The sequence below is a fragment of the Centroberyx affinis genome, unplaced genomic scaffold (genome assembly GCF_046629955.1).
Source record: "Centroberyx affinis isolate AG114_WGS23_722 - 3 ecotype Tasmania unplaced genomic scaffold, CSIRO-AGI_Caff_v1 ptg003958l_1, whole genome shotgun sequence".
NCBI classification, from domain to species: domain Eukaryota; kingdom Metazoa; phylum Chordata; class Actinopteri; order Beryciformes; family Berycidae; genus Centroberyx; species Centroberyx affinis.
The window spans coordinates 631,974-646,673 of record NW_027281780.1 but is presented as its reverse complement, the minus strand read 5'-3'; the positions used below and the strand labels follow the sequence as shown (position 1 = coordinate 646,673).

Sequence of the window (14,700 nt, the reverse complement as noted above, 5' to 3'; positions counted from 1 at the left end):
AAATATATGCACAGAATTTATTTTACCCAAACCCATGTGGCATCTGGTCAAGACAAACATCTGATCAAGTTTAAAATGCCTCAGTTGTTGCCTATGTAGATGGTCTTGAATCTCTCAAACACATTGATGTCGCTCTCCAGCTGCTTCATCGCCAGGTCCAGGCGCTCCTTGCGGAACTTTTTGGTTATGGTATCCGTGACAACCGAGAGGCCCTGGTACTGATGATGCAGCTCCTCCCAGTTCTTCTTCAGGCCCTGGATAGATGAATCAGTGGGGGGAAACCCATCAGTATCACAACGAAATGAGCTTCACAGTTAGATTATGGATAATGGATTCAAGCCCTGGCCTTTCACACTGTAACCAGCACATCTAATGGCATACATGGCAAACTCTCCAGTGTTAATAAGTGTTGATTTTTCAGTGACAATTATTTGGAGTTGAAGTGTTGATTGGAGAGTTGCTTGTTCACTCACAGAGCTGAGGCGGCTCTGAGACGGCTATTCAAAACTATCTAAAAGTGTTAAATTAACTCTGATGGGTGTGGATTTACATTGATTTTTACACTCTCAGAGTTAAATTAACACTGATGGTTTTGCCTCTGCTTTAACACAGGTAAATGATGACCGGCCTTAAAGGACATAATCTGATGTCAAGCAGACTTTTAACAGACATTTAACTCTTGATTCGATCTGAATGTTTTGTTGAGTGTTCAGTATATCACAGTTCTTCACAACAACCAAATTTACAGTTGAGTGAAATAATCGTGGGTTTATAACAAGATAAAACCTGCAGTTATATGTACATTGGAACCTTGTGGTGAAATCCCTGAACATTTCAAGGACATGGATCATTTGTTTCCCTTTACTTTTCCAGACTTTTCCGGCCCTGTGTAGGAACCCTGTGGGAGACAGAGCTGCTGTTGTGCGTCTGCGTGGTTGAGTACCTGCAGGATGTTCTGCCGCTCCTCGTCAGACAGCTGCTTCATGGCCCCCTGCTTCATCTGCTCTTTAACATAGCTGTCATACTCCTCCTGAGCCCTCTGAGCCTCTTCATTGCGCTGCTGCAGGTACTCAGGAATCTCTCCGTAATCCTGCAGACAGCAAAATGAAACATTTATCTGGATTTACTGTTTTTCTTAAACGATACAAAGCCATTCCGAGTATTTCTTTTTGATATTTTGTGGTTAAATACGAGTGAACAAACAGCCTTATAGCGTTTCTTCTGTATTCCTATAGCACCCTACCTTCTTCTTTATGTACTTGGGGACGAGTCCTGACTTTTCCAGGAGCTGCTTGTGTCCCCTGCTGGTGTCTGCGTAGGTGGGCTGTTGCCTCCTCGGCACCGCCATGATGTTCTCCAGGGCGTTTGTCTTTATAAAGTCCTTCTTGGTATGAATGCCCATAGTTGGCTTGTCCGTCCTCACAGGAACGTCTGGTTTCCTCAGAGTGTCCATGCTATCACCCGCTTTTGAATACACTTTCTCTGAAGGAATTAAAAACATGAATGTGAGAAAATCAGATGTGAAAATGAGTGAATCATTACTCAAAGATACACCCACACTCTAATGAAATGCTCTTTAGAAGAATGTGTGGCTCACTTTCAGGCAGTTTTGGCTCCTTTGAATGCTTCCTCAGGTATTTCTCTGGGGACGGCACCTCTGCTTTCACCGGTCCCATTGTCCTCATTGCATCCTTATTTGACTTTTTCTCGAGCACGACTGTTGTCCTAAACTTGGACATATACCTTTAGAAACAGCACATTAGAGCAAATTAAATCATTTAAGGGATTTAAACACAGTAATGTTGAGGACATCAAGTTCAATTACCTGTAAAACAAATTTACAAATATCATACTAATGTATCTGAATCTGAACCCCCACAAAAAAGATAAGATATGAATAAATCAGGACACATCATTGTAAAATTTATTGACAGTATTACCAGTATTTTGAAGCTGTAAATAATTTGTTAATATCACCTAATATGGAATAAGTCAACCCAACCTTTTGTGTTGGGTTGGTGATGGGTTCCTGGTTTGCAACACATTGCCAGTGTTCCCAAATTCGCAATGAAATCTTTGAACAGAAGGTGATGTTAAGCTACTTTGCACCTAGGGAGGGGTAATGATGACATTACACCAGGAGGCTGCCATCTTTGTGAACTTGTTTCATTGTATAAGCTTGCATCTTATTTTCCATTTGCAAGTCTGACCCAAAATGTCTGTCCATTACTGCTATGTGATGAATGTCGTGATGCAGACAGAACAAAGGCAATATTGTCCTTATTTTTCTTTTATTTAGCCTAAATAAAATTTTACCTAAATAAAATTAAAGTAGGGCTTTAAGCAGGTTTTAACTAAGTGAACAACCACAGCAAAACTGTCACGTTCTGAAATAAGGCTAAAGATTAGACTACTTACTAACTAGCTAATGTTATCTGGTTTCCACCATTCCCCCCCCCCCCCCCCCCCCCCCCCCCAAGTCTGAAACACTTGATTTGAGATCCATTGCTCATATTACAGTTAGGGGCCACTATCCATAGCTAAACCCAACCAGAATGTCCAGCTCTTTGCATTATTTGCTGTCAGGCTGCTTTAGCAACTTTAGCAACAACTAAGCTAACTTAGGTTAACAAGCGTTAGCTAGGTTAACATTAACGTTAACTAATTTTGCTGCAAATTGTTGCAGCACATGCTTTAAAATTACCTTGGTTGTTTTTCAGTTTTAACCTCCTCCCTGGGTATGAGGTTGTAGACGCTCTCTGGTGGATACATGATTTCTGACATGCTGAATGAGTTCAAATAATAGGCGAAAGAATAAATGTTCAAAAAGACAAGCTAATGTCTGCTAGCAAGTGAGCGGGCTTTAACTAGCTACATTAGAAGGACTCCTGGGTCAGCGAGTGGTTTGTTTGACAACATACTCTTGGTACACAGTTGCTAAGCAACTACTGGGCAAATGCTGCATTCAAGTGCAGTCGGAACTACCGCGCTCACCTACTTGACCGACCCAACAAAGTGGTACATTTGACCTAAGATCGACATTTTCAATGACACACATGTGACTATTGTGGGTTGTGTCTTGCTGTATAACATTGAATCCGATGCTTTGAATCCGATGAAGCTTTCAGCTAGTGGTTTAGTAAAACAAATAAATAAATCTATTACAACCTGACCTGACGCGCATTTTCTCCTTTTGATTCTGCTGCTGCAGCACAACTTTTCTGTTCCACTTGAACTTTACAATAAAACCGCCACCAAAAAGCTGATTTGTCACGGGGTCATGTTGTTATTAATTTCGACTAAAAGCGTTTGTATGTGCGACAAATCGTACTTTAGAAACCGACTTCTGAACTAGGAGCTTACGGCGAGCACATGAATGCAGCAAAATAGCTGCAACGTCACTTTCCGACTATATTCCGCAATAACTTGTGGAGTTGTACTTTTTTTTTTTTATCGCTCACAGATATCTTCTTTATCTGTCATCGTCTTTTTTGTTAAACAGCATGAGGACATCATTATCAACAGTCGGCTGGAGGGCCTGGCGTGTGAGTACCTCCATAAGTTTACGTTAATTTTGTCCTTTCAGGCGGACCGTAGTTTCAGTACCCGGAATGTAAACATCGTCGCTGCACCCTCGCAACTGGTATTAAAGTAACGTAAATTTATAGTTACCACAGACTCTACAGAGAGATTTTTTTTAATCGCGTCTGTGCAGAACTTCAGCATTTCATGTGAGTGTAAAACAGTCAAATCTGTGTACATGGTCACGACCTATTGATCAAAGTCCGATCGTGGAGCTATTGACCAGCTGCAAAACACGTGTATTGAACTTAGAGCTAGGCAAACTGCATCAACACATGATGTTACTAAAACACAACTTGGATTAATATAACTTTTGTTTTGTTTTGTTCTGTTTTGTTTAAACTTTTGTTCCACTATATTCTACTATTCCTCATAAATCCACTTCAGCCTTTTTTCTTTCCTCTTCCCACATACAGACTACTCCCATCTCACTGCTAAATGGGCGTGTTGAATGCAAGTCAGCTTGCACTAAAAGCTGCCAGAAGCTACCTGAGTCCTTTCACCACATCAAAGTCATGGCTGTCCACCAGGACCTCCTTGCTGGGGGACAGAAACCTCCTGCTGATGGGACCTCCTGGTGCGGGCAAGACCACAGTGGGCCGGATCGTGGCCCAGAGACTAGGACTGCCTGTCATCGACGTGGACGACGACGTCTTGGAGGAGACGTGGAAGATGCCCGTGTCCGCCAAGCTGGCAGCAGTCGGCGGTGAGCGTTTCCTGGAGGAGGAAGGTAAAGCCCTGTGTGGTTTCTCTGCCTCTGGGTGTGTTGTGTCCCTCACGGGCTCCAACCCTCTGCACGCGGCTGCGATGCGGCACGTCAAGCAGAGCGGGCTGGTCGTCTACCTGGACGTGGACACCGAGGACATCGTGCGGAGACTCTCCAGGATGAAGGTGAACAGGATCGTGGGCCAGGAGGCGGGGGCGTCCATGAGGAAGATTCTGCGCTACAGGAAACAGTTTTACGAGAAGTGGCTGGATGTCAGGGTGCTGTGCGGCACGGGGGACACAGTGGAGGAGGTAGCGGAGAAGGTGCTGAAGGCTGTGGAGAGATATCAGAACCCTGCGGGAGAAACCTACGTGTCAACCAGGAGTGGTAGTAAAGAATCATCCAAGCATAAAACATACTTCAGCGATGTGGTACTTGAGGGTCTCGCCCCAGACGGAGGCCTCTACGTTCCCAAGACTGGCTTCCCAAAGCTTGATACTCGAGAATGGCTGAGACTAGCTGGCATGTCATACCCAGAACGAGCTTTAGCTTTACTTGAAAAGTGCATACACCCCATAGATATCCCCGCTTTCGATCTTAGGGAAATGGTATTCAAGGCGTATGGGGAGAACTTTGCTAGCGAGGCAGTTGCACCTGTAAAACATCTAATCGGCAACCAGTATGTCCAGGAGCTTTTCCACGGCCCCACCGCCTCCTTTAAGGACCTCGCCTTGCAGCTGATGCCCCAGCTCTTTGCCTATTGCCTCCCGCAGATGTGCAACTACCTCATCCTGGTCGCCACGTCCGGAGACACCGGAAGCGCTGTGCTCAGCGGCTTCAGCGGCCTCAGAGACGGCGACAGGCACAGGACCGGCGTGCTGGTGTTTTTCCCCGAGGAAGGCGTGAGTGAGATCCAGAAGCTGCAGATGACGGGCTACAGAGAGGGAAACGCCAAGGCGGTCAGCGTCCTGTCAGACTTTGACTTCTGCCAGAGAGCCATCAAGAGGATGTTCGGGGAGTCGGGGCTGACGGGGCACCTGGCTGTGGAGTACGCCACTGTCCTCAGCACCGCCAACTCCATCAACTGGGCCCGGCTGCTACCACAGGTGGGGCAGCTAAGTGTTTCGCAGTATCCTTTTGTTTTTTATAGAAATAAAGCTCAATATCTTACAGGGCTGCAACTAACGATTATATTCATTGTCGATTAATCTATTTTTTCGATTTATCATTTAGTCTAGAAAATGTCAAAAATAATGACAAATGCCCATCACAAGTCAACAGAGTCCAAAGTGATTCTTAAAATTGTTTACTTAGTCTGACCAGCAGCCAAAAAACCCAAAGTATTCATTTATAATGATATGAAACGCAAGAAAATCTTAGCATTTGTGAAGCTGTAACCAGCAAATGTTTGCCATGTTTACTTGATTCGGTTGATTTGACTGATGATTTGATTTTGACAAACTGATTTGATTTGACAAAATTATAATCTATAATCTAATCTAAATTTCCTGTCAATTGACTAATCGATTAATCCATTAATCATTTCAGCACTAATATCTTATAACTTCATTAGTCACTGTATTTTATCTCAGCTCTGCATTATTCCTATAGTTTATTCCAGGCAGCAACAAGGAAATGAACTTACATGTTGACACTGGAACTTTACCAAATGCTTCAGTAACAGTTTTATTAGATGTGCCATTTGCTTGTATCAAAATAACAAAACTTCATAAAATATGGCCTATATTCTTCATTCTGTTGTGTTCAATGTTTTTGTTTCCATAGTTGTTCTTCCAGTAGTTTTGATTTTCTCTCATGTTGTATGGATGAAACAATTTGTACTAGTTAAAAGTTAGCTGTAAACAGTATTTTTTGTTCGGCAGCAATACTTTTAGTGTATTTTGTGACATATAACACAGTTTCCTTCACTTTGTTTGCTGTGGCAGGTGGTGTACCACTCCTCAGCTTATCTGGATCTGTTCAGAGATGGCGTTATCAAGTTCGGGGAGCCCATTGACCTTTGCATCCCTACCGGTAACTTCGGCAACGCCATGTCCGCTCTGTACGCCAAGCAAATGGGCGTCCCGATAAGAAAAGTCATCTGCGCCTCCAACCACAACCGCATCATCACAGACTTTATCTCCACGGGCGAGTGCGATCTCCGCGGACGGACGCTTATCGCCTCCCACTCCCCGGCTATAGATATCCTGAAGTCCTCTAACCTGGAGAGGTTCATCTACCACGTCTCAGGGGGGGACGGCCATCTCGTCAGGGAGCTGTTCACGCGCCTCGACAGAGACCGGTACTTCAGGGTTTCCGAGCCTCTTCTCGCCAGGATGCAGCAGGATGTTTTGGCCGGCTGGTGCTCAGAAGACGACTGCCTGGCCGCCATCCGGAGCGTTCACACGCAGACCGGGTACGTCATGGACACGCACACCGCCGTGGCTCAAACGGTGGCTGGCAGACTGCAGGACGGCTCGTGTCCGGTGGTGGTTTGTTCCACTGCGCACTATGGGAAGTTTGCACCCGCTGTTCTCAAGGCTCTGCAGTCCCAAAACATCCCAGAAGACCCTCTGGAGCAGCTGAAGGAGCTGGGAGCGGCGGCGTCTAGACCGGAGACGCACAGACACATGATCACACACCTTGAGGAAAGTGGCAGCCAGGCGCACACTGTGTGTCCGGCAGAGTACGGTGTGCTGGTGGAAGAGGTGGAGACGATGATACAGGACTCCTTCTTGAAGGTTATGTAGGATTCGAGTCATTTAATCTGTGGCTAGTAGGGAGAAATTAACTGGTTAATTTCCAGCTGCTATATTCTGCATCTTGTTTCTTGTAGTCTGTAATAATGATAATAATAAACTTTATTTGTATAGCACTTTTTTAAATGGATGCTATAAAGTGTTTTACAGCACAAAAAAAGCAAAATGTCAAAGCACAGTCAGAAGTACAAGTGAATAAATAAAATAAAAAAGACAGATAAAAAAATAAATAAAACAAATAAAAAAGAAGAAAAAATACAAAACAGGTGCAATAAATGAAAACAGAATACAAGATAAAACAGGAAAACAGAAAGTGTGAAATTATAGAAAGGCCTGTTCATAAAAGGTCAGATTTAAAAAGTAAAACTGATTTCTCAATCAATAATGTATTTTTCAACCAAATTCACTGTGATCATACTCTAAGGTGTTTTATTGCTAGAGTTACAGCCTATTGATTAGGTGTTTCTTCACAGCATTATCTACAGTATTGGTCCACTAGATGGTGATGTCTACCTCTTGGCCCTTGCAGTGTGGCTTTACTCAGAGACAGACTGCTGGTGCCAACGTTTCACTAACTGCATAAACATCTTTACTGTAAAGAGAATAAATTCCTGAGCAGGCCAGAAGATCGAATAAGCTAGTAGCCTAAATTGTGTTTTTACATCAATATCTTCAGTCAGGGAGATAATTGTCTTCTTAATATAATCGGCTTGTGCGGTGTGCTGTGACAAAGATCAGTTTCTTCTATTTTGACAAGCTATTTTTGCACTTGTCATCTTCGTCTGTATTTAACATCAGCATTTGAATACTGAAATTGCATATACTCAGTATGCGATATGGGGGACTAGTGGTTAGATAGACTGTCTTGTATCTGGAAGGTTGCAGGTTCAATCCCCATAATATCTGTCCAACAGTGAAGTGTCCTTGAGCAAGACACTGAACCCCTACCTGCTCACTCATTTTAAATCACTCTGGATTAGTGGCAGCTAAATACCTGCACATTGCAACAAACATTGACATTAAAGAAATACTTCAATTGTACCTGTTTTTGATGTTAGTTTCTGTAAATGTTCAGTTTTCTGAGCCTTGTCTTCTTATCTTCCCTCATACTTTTCTCTACTGATGTGAAGAGAATAACTTTGTGGCTGATAAAGCGACATGGTGGATCTCTCCGCCTGACATTAAAACCCAGCTAATGAATTGATCTCGGCGAGGTTCACGGTCCAGTAATTGCCAGGCGAAGTTGGGGAAGGCTTTGAGACGGGCGCAGTGCGATCTCTCCTTATCAATGTCCGCTGACTCATTAACCAGGCCTCACTAACGTGGCACGCTTTTATTTCTCCACAAAACCCTTTTAAATCACACCGTCCCTGGCCTTTTCTGTTTCACGTGCTTCCTGTCAAGCTGCTCACCTTTAGGACTAAATATAGTCTCAAAAAAGGAGCGTGTCAAGCCATTTTCTGTTTTTGTTTTTTTTCCCTTGAGGATGAAAGTATTAAGCTGATTCTTTTCTTTTCTCAGTGTGAATCACACGGCATTGGGATTTTGTCTTTTCATTGATTCATTGTGCTCTGATGTAGGCGCAGGCACTGTTGAATAAAACTGACACTATTATGCTGTATGCTACAGCCAGTGGTGATGTTTTACTTAAGTAGAACCACAACTACCTGTGTAAAAACCTACTGAAGTAAAATTAGAAAGTAGCTCATTCAGAGTAAAAGGTACTGACTTACTTTTTAGAAAAGAGAACGGTAGATGAGGTTTTTCCCGTGCAATTCTAAAAGGAGGAGAGGACAGAGTTCAAACTGGATTATCTTAATTGGAAAATTTGGATATTACAAAGTGCACAAACAAAGTGAATTCTGTGAATCGCTCCACAATTGGCCAATTTACGATTATCCAGTTTCTGTTACTTGTGAAAAGAGAGAACATCTGTACTCTGTACTCTTGTTGTTAAAAATATCATGAAGTACAATACTTCAGTAAAAATGTACTTCAGTAAAAGTAAAATTACTGACTTTAAAAGATGCTGAAAAAACTACAAGTAGGACAAAAAAAGCTACTCAATTACAGTAATGTGAGTAAATCTAATTAGTTTAAAAAATACTCAAAGTAAAAGTACACATTAAAGCTACTCAGTTACAGTAATGCGAGTAAATGTAATTAGTTACTTCCAGCCTTGACTATAGCATGGTCACAGCTGAAGCTGAATGACAGCGGCCTGATGCGGTCAACTGCAGGAACGCTGTGTGTCTCTAAAGGAAGTGGCTCAACTTAGACATTCAGCTCATGTTTCACCCATCAACAAGGAAGGGCATCGAGATTTCCCAGAAACACCTAAGAACTGAGGCATTAGAGATGCAGTGTGACGGACGCTGTGACTCATTATCAGCAAGCCAGCAACAAGGAAATGAAGTGGGAAGCTGGAGTGGGACACGGGATCTGTGTGAAGTCTTACTGTAACAGTTTCATTGTGTCTTATAGCTGCTGTATTTTGACAGTGATAGATTTAAAAAAAAAAAAAAAAAATGTGGCCTATATTCTCTGTTTTCTTCTCTGTCCTCAATATCCACTTTCTGCGCTATTTATGTTGAAGTGCCATTTTTCATCTGTTATGTTTTTCCACGGTTGATCTTCCAGTCGTGATTACCTCTCATTTGTATAGTAGATGAAACAGCTTATGAGAAGTGGTGGAAAGAGTACTAGAATGTCCTACTCAAGTAAAAGTACTGTCACTTTGCTGATAGTTTACTGAAGTAGAAGTCAAATTACCAGTGTGTAAAAGTAAAAGGTAAAAGAAAAAAGTAGCTTATTGAAAATGTACTCAGAGTAAAAGTTACTGAGTTACTTTTTAGGAGAAAGAATATTTTTTAGATGTGATCTTGTCCATGCAATTCTAAAGACGATTCTTTAATTGGAAAATTTGGAAATTACACAATAAAGTGCATAAACAAAGTAAAGCCGGATTAGTCTTCTTTCCTTTGCTGCCTGACTGTTCACTGTGAATCACTCCACAATTTTCCAGTTTCTGTTGCTTATGGAAAGCCACAAAATAAGAACTCTGTAATGGATATTATTTAAATGTAGCTAAGTACAATACTTCAGTACAAACATAAGTCAAAGTAAAATAACTAACTTGAAAGAATACTTATAATGCTCATAAGTATAAAGACGGTCCAGTCCACAGCACTTGACCCGTACAAATCTCTTGCCTTTGATCCCGTCTCCCACAGAATCACACTGCTCCCTTTTACTAGACATCTGTTGGACCTAAACACCACATAATGCAGAGGAGGGGGGAGAGTGTGTGTTTGTGTGTGTGTGTGTGTGTGTGTGTGTGTGTGTGTGGGGGGTATTTTTCCTCCCCCCCCATCCTCGACTGGAGAGTCCAGAAATGAATCCGGTCTCTGTGGCTATCAGTGGAGTCATTTAAATCCAGGTGCTGCCTCAGCAGCCGGAGGGGGAAGAGGGAAAAGATAAGTTTCATAGATCTCCAGGATTGCTTATGACTGCAGTTGTTAAAATAGATGGAGAGTCAGGCTGGGTGAGACAAAGCACTTGGCGAGCATGCCCTCCCATCTGGATCACTGTCTCTCTTCGCCTTTGACAGAACTGCGGGGGGAAAAAGTGTTTTCTTTGTGTTGCTTGACTTTTACATTTTTTATTTCATAAAAACGACTGAGAAAGTTCACATGCGGACATAAAATAAGGCTTCTCTGGTGTCAATTTCAAATTTTCAAGTTAATTCAAGAACAAAAAAAAGGGGAAATCCACACTCAAAACGATATCTTGATTGATTTATTTTACATGTTTCAAATAAGGCAAGCTGTGGATTTTTTATTTGAAACATGTAAAATAAATCAATCAAGATATCTTTTGGAGAGTGTGGATTTCCCTTTTTTTGGGGTTTTCTTATTATTTCATATACACAACAAAACACATACAAGAACGACAACAAGACACTGCATTATCGATAAGACAACACATTGAACTGGCGATGGGATTACAGTGTTGAACTTCGTCTAGTGTGTTTTATTTTTTTTATTTTTAAAACATGAATATGTTTTTTTTTTTCTTCTTTTTTTGCTTGAAGTTTACTTGATTTCAACAGGAAAACGCATCTGTTAGCGTTGGGTTTTTTTTGTTCTCATGGCATTGATGGATGATATTCAGAGAGAAGTTGCATTTTATTTTTTTATCTTTACAGGTTGTGGACAATTAATTAAAATGTCAGAAGGAGGCACTTTTTCAAGTGAGTGTGTGCATGTGTGTGTGAGAGAGAGAGAGAGCGCACCATATATGTCCGTCTGTATTTGTGTGTGTGTGTGTGTGTGTGAGAACAAGAGAGCAAAAAGGAGAATGGAGTTTGCCTGCGTGGCTTCAAGTGATCCATCGCTGTTGACAGAATGAAAGGCCTGTGCTCCAGTGTTATTGGGCCTGGGGCAAACAGATAGAGAGAGAGAGAGAGAGACAGAGAGAGAGAGAGAGAGAGAGAGAGAGGGGCTGAGGGACATCCAGATAAATTATGACTCGGGCTTTCTTGTGAATCAGTGCAATATATTTTAGGATTGGCCCTCTGACGGTGTACTGTTGTATGTTTTGCACACGTTTGCTTCATGCTTACATGATGACTGATCACTTTTTTTGGTATGCATGAATACAAGACAAAGTACATGGGCACGCTTTGGCTTCTTTGTACCGCCTCTGTGCTTGTTCTTTGTCTCTGTTTCTCTCTCTCTCTCTCTGTCTCTCTCTCTCTCTCCCTCTGTCTGTCTCTCTCTCTGTCTGTGTCTCTCTCTGTGGTTTGCTTCACTGTGAGCTGTGGCCTTATTAATCAAGCTGCTTGGCAGGTGAATGTGAGGAATGTGGGTGTCTGAAGGGGGAGGAGTGTAGCGTGCAGGTGCGTGTGTGTGTATGCGTATAGACGGGATTGTGTGTGTGTGTGTGTGTGTGTGTGTGTGTGTGTGTGTGTAAGCGGTCGAGGGAGGCAGACAGAGAGAGAGAGAGCCAGCTGTTCCTCAGTACCTAGTGGCCCACGGCTGGGTGAGCAAGGATAATTGCAGGTGCCAGCCTGTTCCCATCTCCTTAATGTGAACCTGTGGCATAATGGAAACTGCTCTTTCACCACGGAGGGAGAGAGAAAGGAGAGAGGAAGAAATTAATGAGTGGAAAGAGTTTGGAAAGAAGATCCGGGGTGATTTGGGGTTCTGCTCCCTAAAACTCTGACTGATGCACTTTGGTTCTGTTGACATATTCTTTAAAGTGTTGAGATTATATTTGAATTTGATGGTGTATTGATACATTTAGCCAGTGCATCCCTAGTATTCACGAGGGTTAGACCGATTTATTGGCCAGACATCGGCCTTTAATGAAATATCGCATATCAGCCACTCAGGCTGTAAAGCCTGCAGTGAAGTTTTATTTTCTCTGCAGTGCATTTATTTGTTTAAATGTTCAAGAGCTGCTAACTCTAAAAGCAATTCATTAGTATAGGTTTCAGTTGAGAGTTTTAGTGTCCCATGATGGTCTAAATGCTGTTTCAGAGGATTTTCCACCCCACCGAGAATAAAAACCAGGGAAACACCAAACCCTTGTCATTTTTGGCTTGAAAATGGTCCAATTTAAAGATATTCCAAAAAGATATTGTTACAAGCGCTCCTCTAAAGGAGTCATTCCTATGTTCCCAGGGTCCTATGTTCCCCAGATGTATATGGCACATAATGGGAACATGACAAAGGGTCCTATGTCCCCAGGGTCCTATGTTCCCCAGTTCCAGGGTTAGGGTTAGGGTTAGGTTTAGGTTAGGTTGGTTAGTGTTAGGGTTAGGGTTAGGGTTAGGTTAGGTTGGTTGTGTGTAGATGTTAGGGTTTAGGGTTTAGGGTTAGGTTGGTTGTTTGTAGATGTTTAGAGACCTTCAAAATCAAATAAAATGATAACCATTGGTTTAGTTGTGTTTATATAGCTGTTTTGAAGCCTTGTTCCAATAAAAAAAAAAAACTGGATAATATTTATGAAATATTTTAACTTGAAACGGGTCAAATTTGACCCGAACACAATAGGAGGGTTAATGTGTGTTAACAGAATATTGAACTGGGGAACATAGGACCCTGGGAACATATGACCTTGGGAACATAGGACCCTGGGAACAGAGGACCCTGGGAACATAGGACCCTGGGAACAGAGGACCCTGGGAACATATGACCTTGGGAACATAGGACCCTGGGAACAGAGGACCCTGGGAACATAGATACGCTCCCCTTTCTAAATAAACTGGATTTGTTATCAGCTGACAAAGCAGAAGAAAGGCGAAAAACCTTCAAAAGAATAAAGCTTGCTCCACTTCCTCTTGTCCACACTTAATCAAAATGTCGCTCTCATAGTGTTGTTGGTAACTTTTTTGGAAGTCAGGTGGGTTAGGGTTAGACAGGTTAACAGGTGAAGAAGCCACTGTGCTCCAAATGTCACATTAAAAGAAAAAGCCTTACAGAGTACGGACTGTCGGACTGTCCATCACCTGTCAATTAAACTGTCATAGATTAAATTAAAAGCCTGTGACTTTTGACCCCGAGATCAAAGTCACCTATGAATCACAAAGACTCGCCACCATGAGGGATGGAAACAAACATTTTCTCTCTTAACTCATTTTGCATGTTTGTTTTCTCTCAATGGGCCTCATTCACGAAACTTTAATTCAATTGTTCTTGCTTTTGTTCTTAAGAAACTTGCCTAGGAAAAAAACAACGTGGGATGACTCATGAAGCATGCGCAGACTCAAATGAATGCCGAAATGTTCGTGGAAACATTCGTAAGTACACTTTAAGATCGATCTGATCGTCAAATTTTTTACTCATCTGTATCGGATATCTACTTGATTTGACCTTATGTAGCATAAAAAGAAAAAAGAAACAGAAGTATTTTGTCTACAATCATTGTTGACTGTGAAACTTCCGACTCATTCATGACCTTCTGAACTTTCATGATGGCCGGATGAAGCCGGGTCTTGTACCAAAACAAGCTGTCTGATACAGTCTGACAACGCATTGAAAACAACGCGCATGAGAGTGTGTTTATGTGTGTGTGGTTGTTTATTAGACCGTTCTCATATAAAGAGTATTATTCCGTAGTGAAGCGCACAGATGTTTTTTCTCGGTGATCAGTGGTTTCTTTTCCGGAAGCGCGAGCGGAACAATCACGCAACACATCTAAACATCATGTTCACCCGAGGCTTCCCTGCTAATTACCTTCGACATTGATTTTCACCGCAACGTATCCCTATGAAGCGCGAGGAAGAGGAGGGAGAGGAAAAGGGGAGGGGGGGGGAAGCTAATGAAGATGTCAACAGGAGCTCGCCACTGGAAGATGATTTTAATAAACAGGAGAAACAGATTGAGTTAATTTGCATTTTGATTCAAAGTTCAGCGACCTCAGTTTTGCCGTCGGAGCTGAAGCAGCGGCGCCTATCTGTCGTTAACGGCCTTGGACGGGCCCGCGGACGACATGAGAGCGAAAAAGCAATGATTCAATTTAAGGTGAACAAAATTAGAGCACTGCTGAACGCTCCTGGAATAGATTGCGTCTAACTGCGGCCTCCATCAGCTTTTCTGGCGGCTGTCTGCCAGGATCTCCTCTCCTCTGTGATGAGGGAAAGAGAAT

The 14,700-nt window shown here is 42.4% G+C and overlaps 2 protein-coding genes across 4 annotated transcripts; one reads left to right on the top strand and one right to left on the bottom strand.

Annotated features, from left to right (window-relative positions):
* Positions 1–80: 80 nt before the first annotated feature.
* enkur (enkurin, TRPC channel interacting protein) lies at positions 81–2,784 on the bottom strand. 3 transcript variants are annotated; one of them, XM_071541851.1, is made up of 5 exons: positions 2,705–2,784; positions 1,561–1,743; positions 1,244–1,439; positions 944–1,090; positions 81–254 (listed from the first exon to the last, which is right to left on the bottom strand). In XM_071541851.1, the coding sequence occupies exons 1-5, from the start codon at positions 2,782–2,784 to the stop codon at positions 81–83; spliced, it is 780 nt and encodes a 259-aa protein (XP_071397952.1). The 3 variants fall into 3 exon arrangements, with proteins under 3 accessions (XP_071397952.1, XP_071397950.1, XP_071397951.1); XM_071541849.1 differs by having other exon boundaries at positions 1,244–1,482; positions 1,598–1,743; XM_071541850.1 differs by having other exon boundaries at positions 1,244–1,476; positions 1,598–1,743.
* Positions 2,785–4,020: 1,236 nt separating this feature from the next.
* Positions 4,021–7,125, top strand: LOC139663233 (threonine synthase-like 1). The gene is made up of 2 exons (XM_071541853.1): positions 4,021–5,394; positions 6,235–7,125. Exons 1-2 carry the CDS (start codon positions 4,021–4,023, stop codon positions 7,036–7,038), a joined length of 2,178 nt encoding a protein of 725 aa, XP_071397954.1. The 3' UTR covers positions 7,039–7,125.
* The last annotated feature ends 7,575 nt before the right edge of the window (positions 7,126–14,700 follow it).

Excerpts from the sequence above, each read along its gene's own strand:
- enkur (XM_071541849.1), bottom strand. The coding sequence starts at position 2,784 with ATGTCAGAAATCATGTATCCACCAGAGAGCGTCTACAACCTCATACCC. Across the intron at positions 1,744-2,704 it reads AAAACTGAAAAACAACCAAG|GTATATGTCCAAGTTTAGGA; the intron begins GTAATTTTAAAG and ends CTGTTTCTAAAG. Across the intron at positions 255-943 it reads AGCGGCAGAACATCCTGCAG|GGCCTGAAGAAGAACTGGGA; the intron begins GTACTCAACCAC and ends TCATCTATCCAG.
- LOC139663233 (XM_071541853.1), top strand. The coding sequence starts at position 4,021 with ATGGGCGTGTTGAATGCAAGTCAGCTTGCACTAAAAGCTGCCAGAAGC. Across the intron at positions 5,395-6,234 it reads GGGCCCGGCTGCTACCACAG|GTGGTGTACCACTCCTCAGC; the intron begins GTGGGGCAGCTA and ends TTGCTGTGGCAG.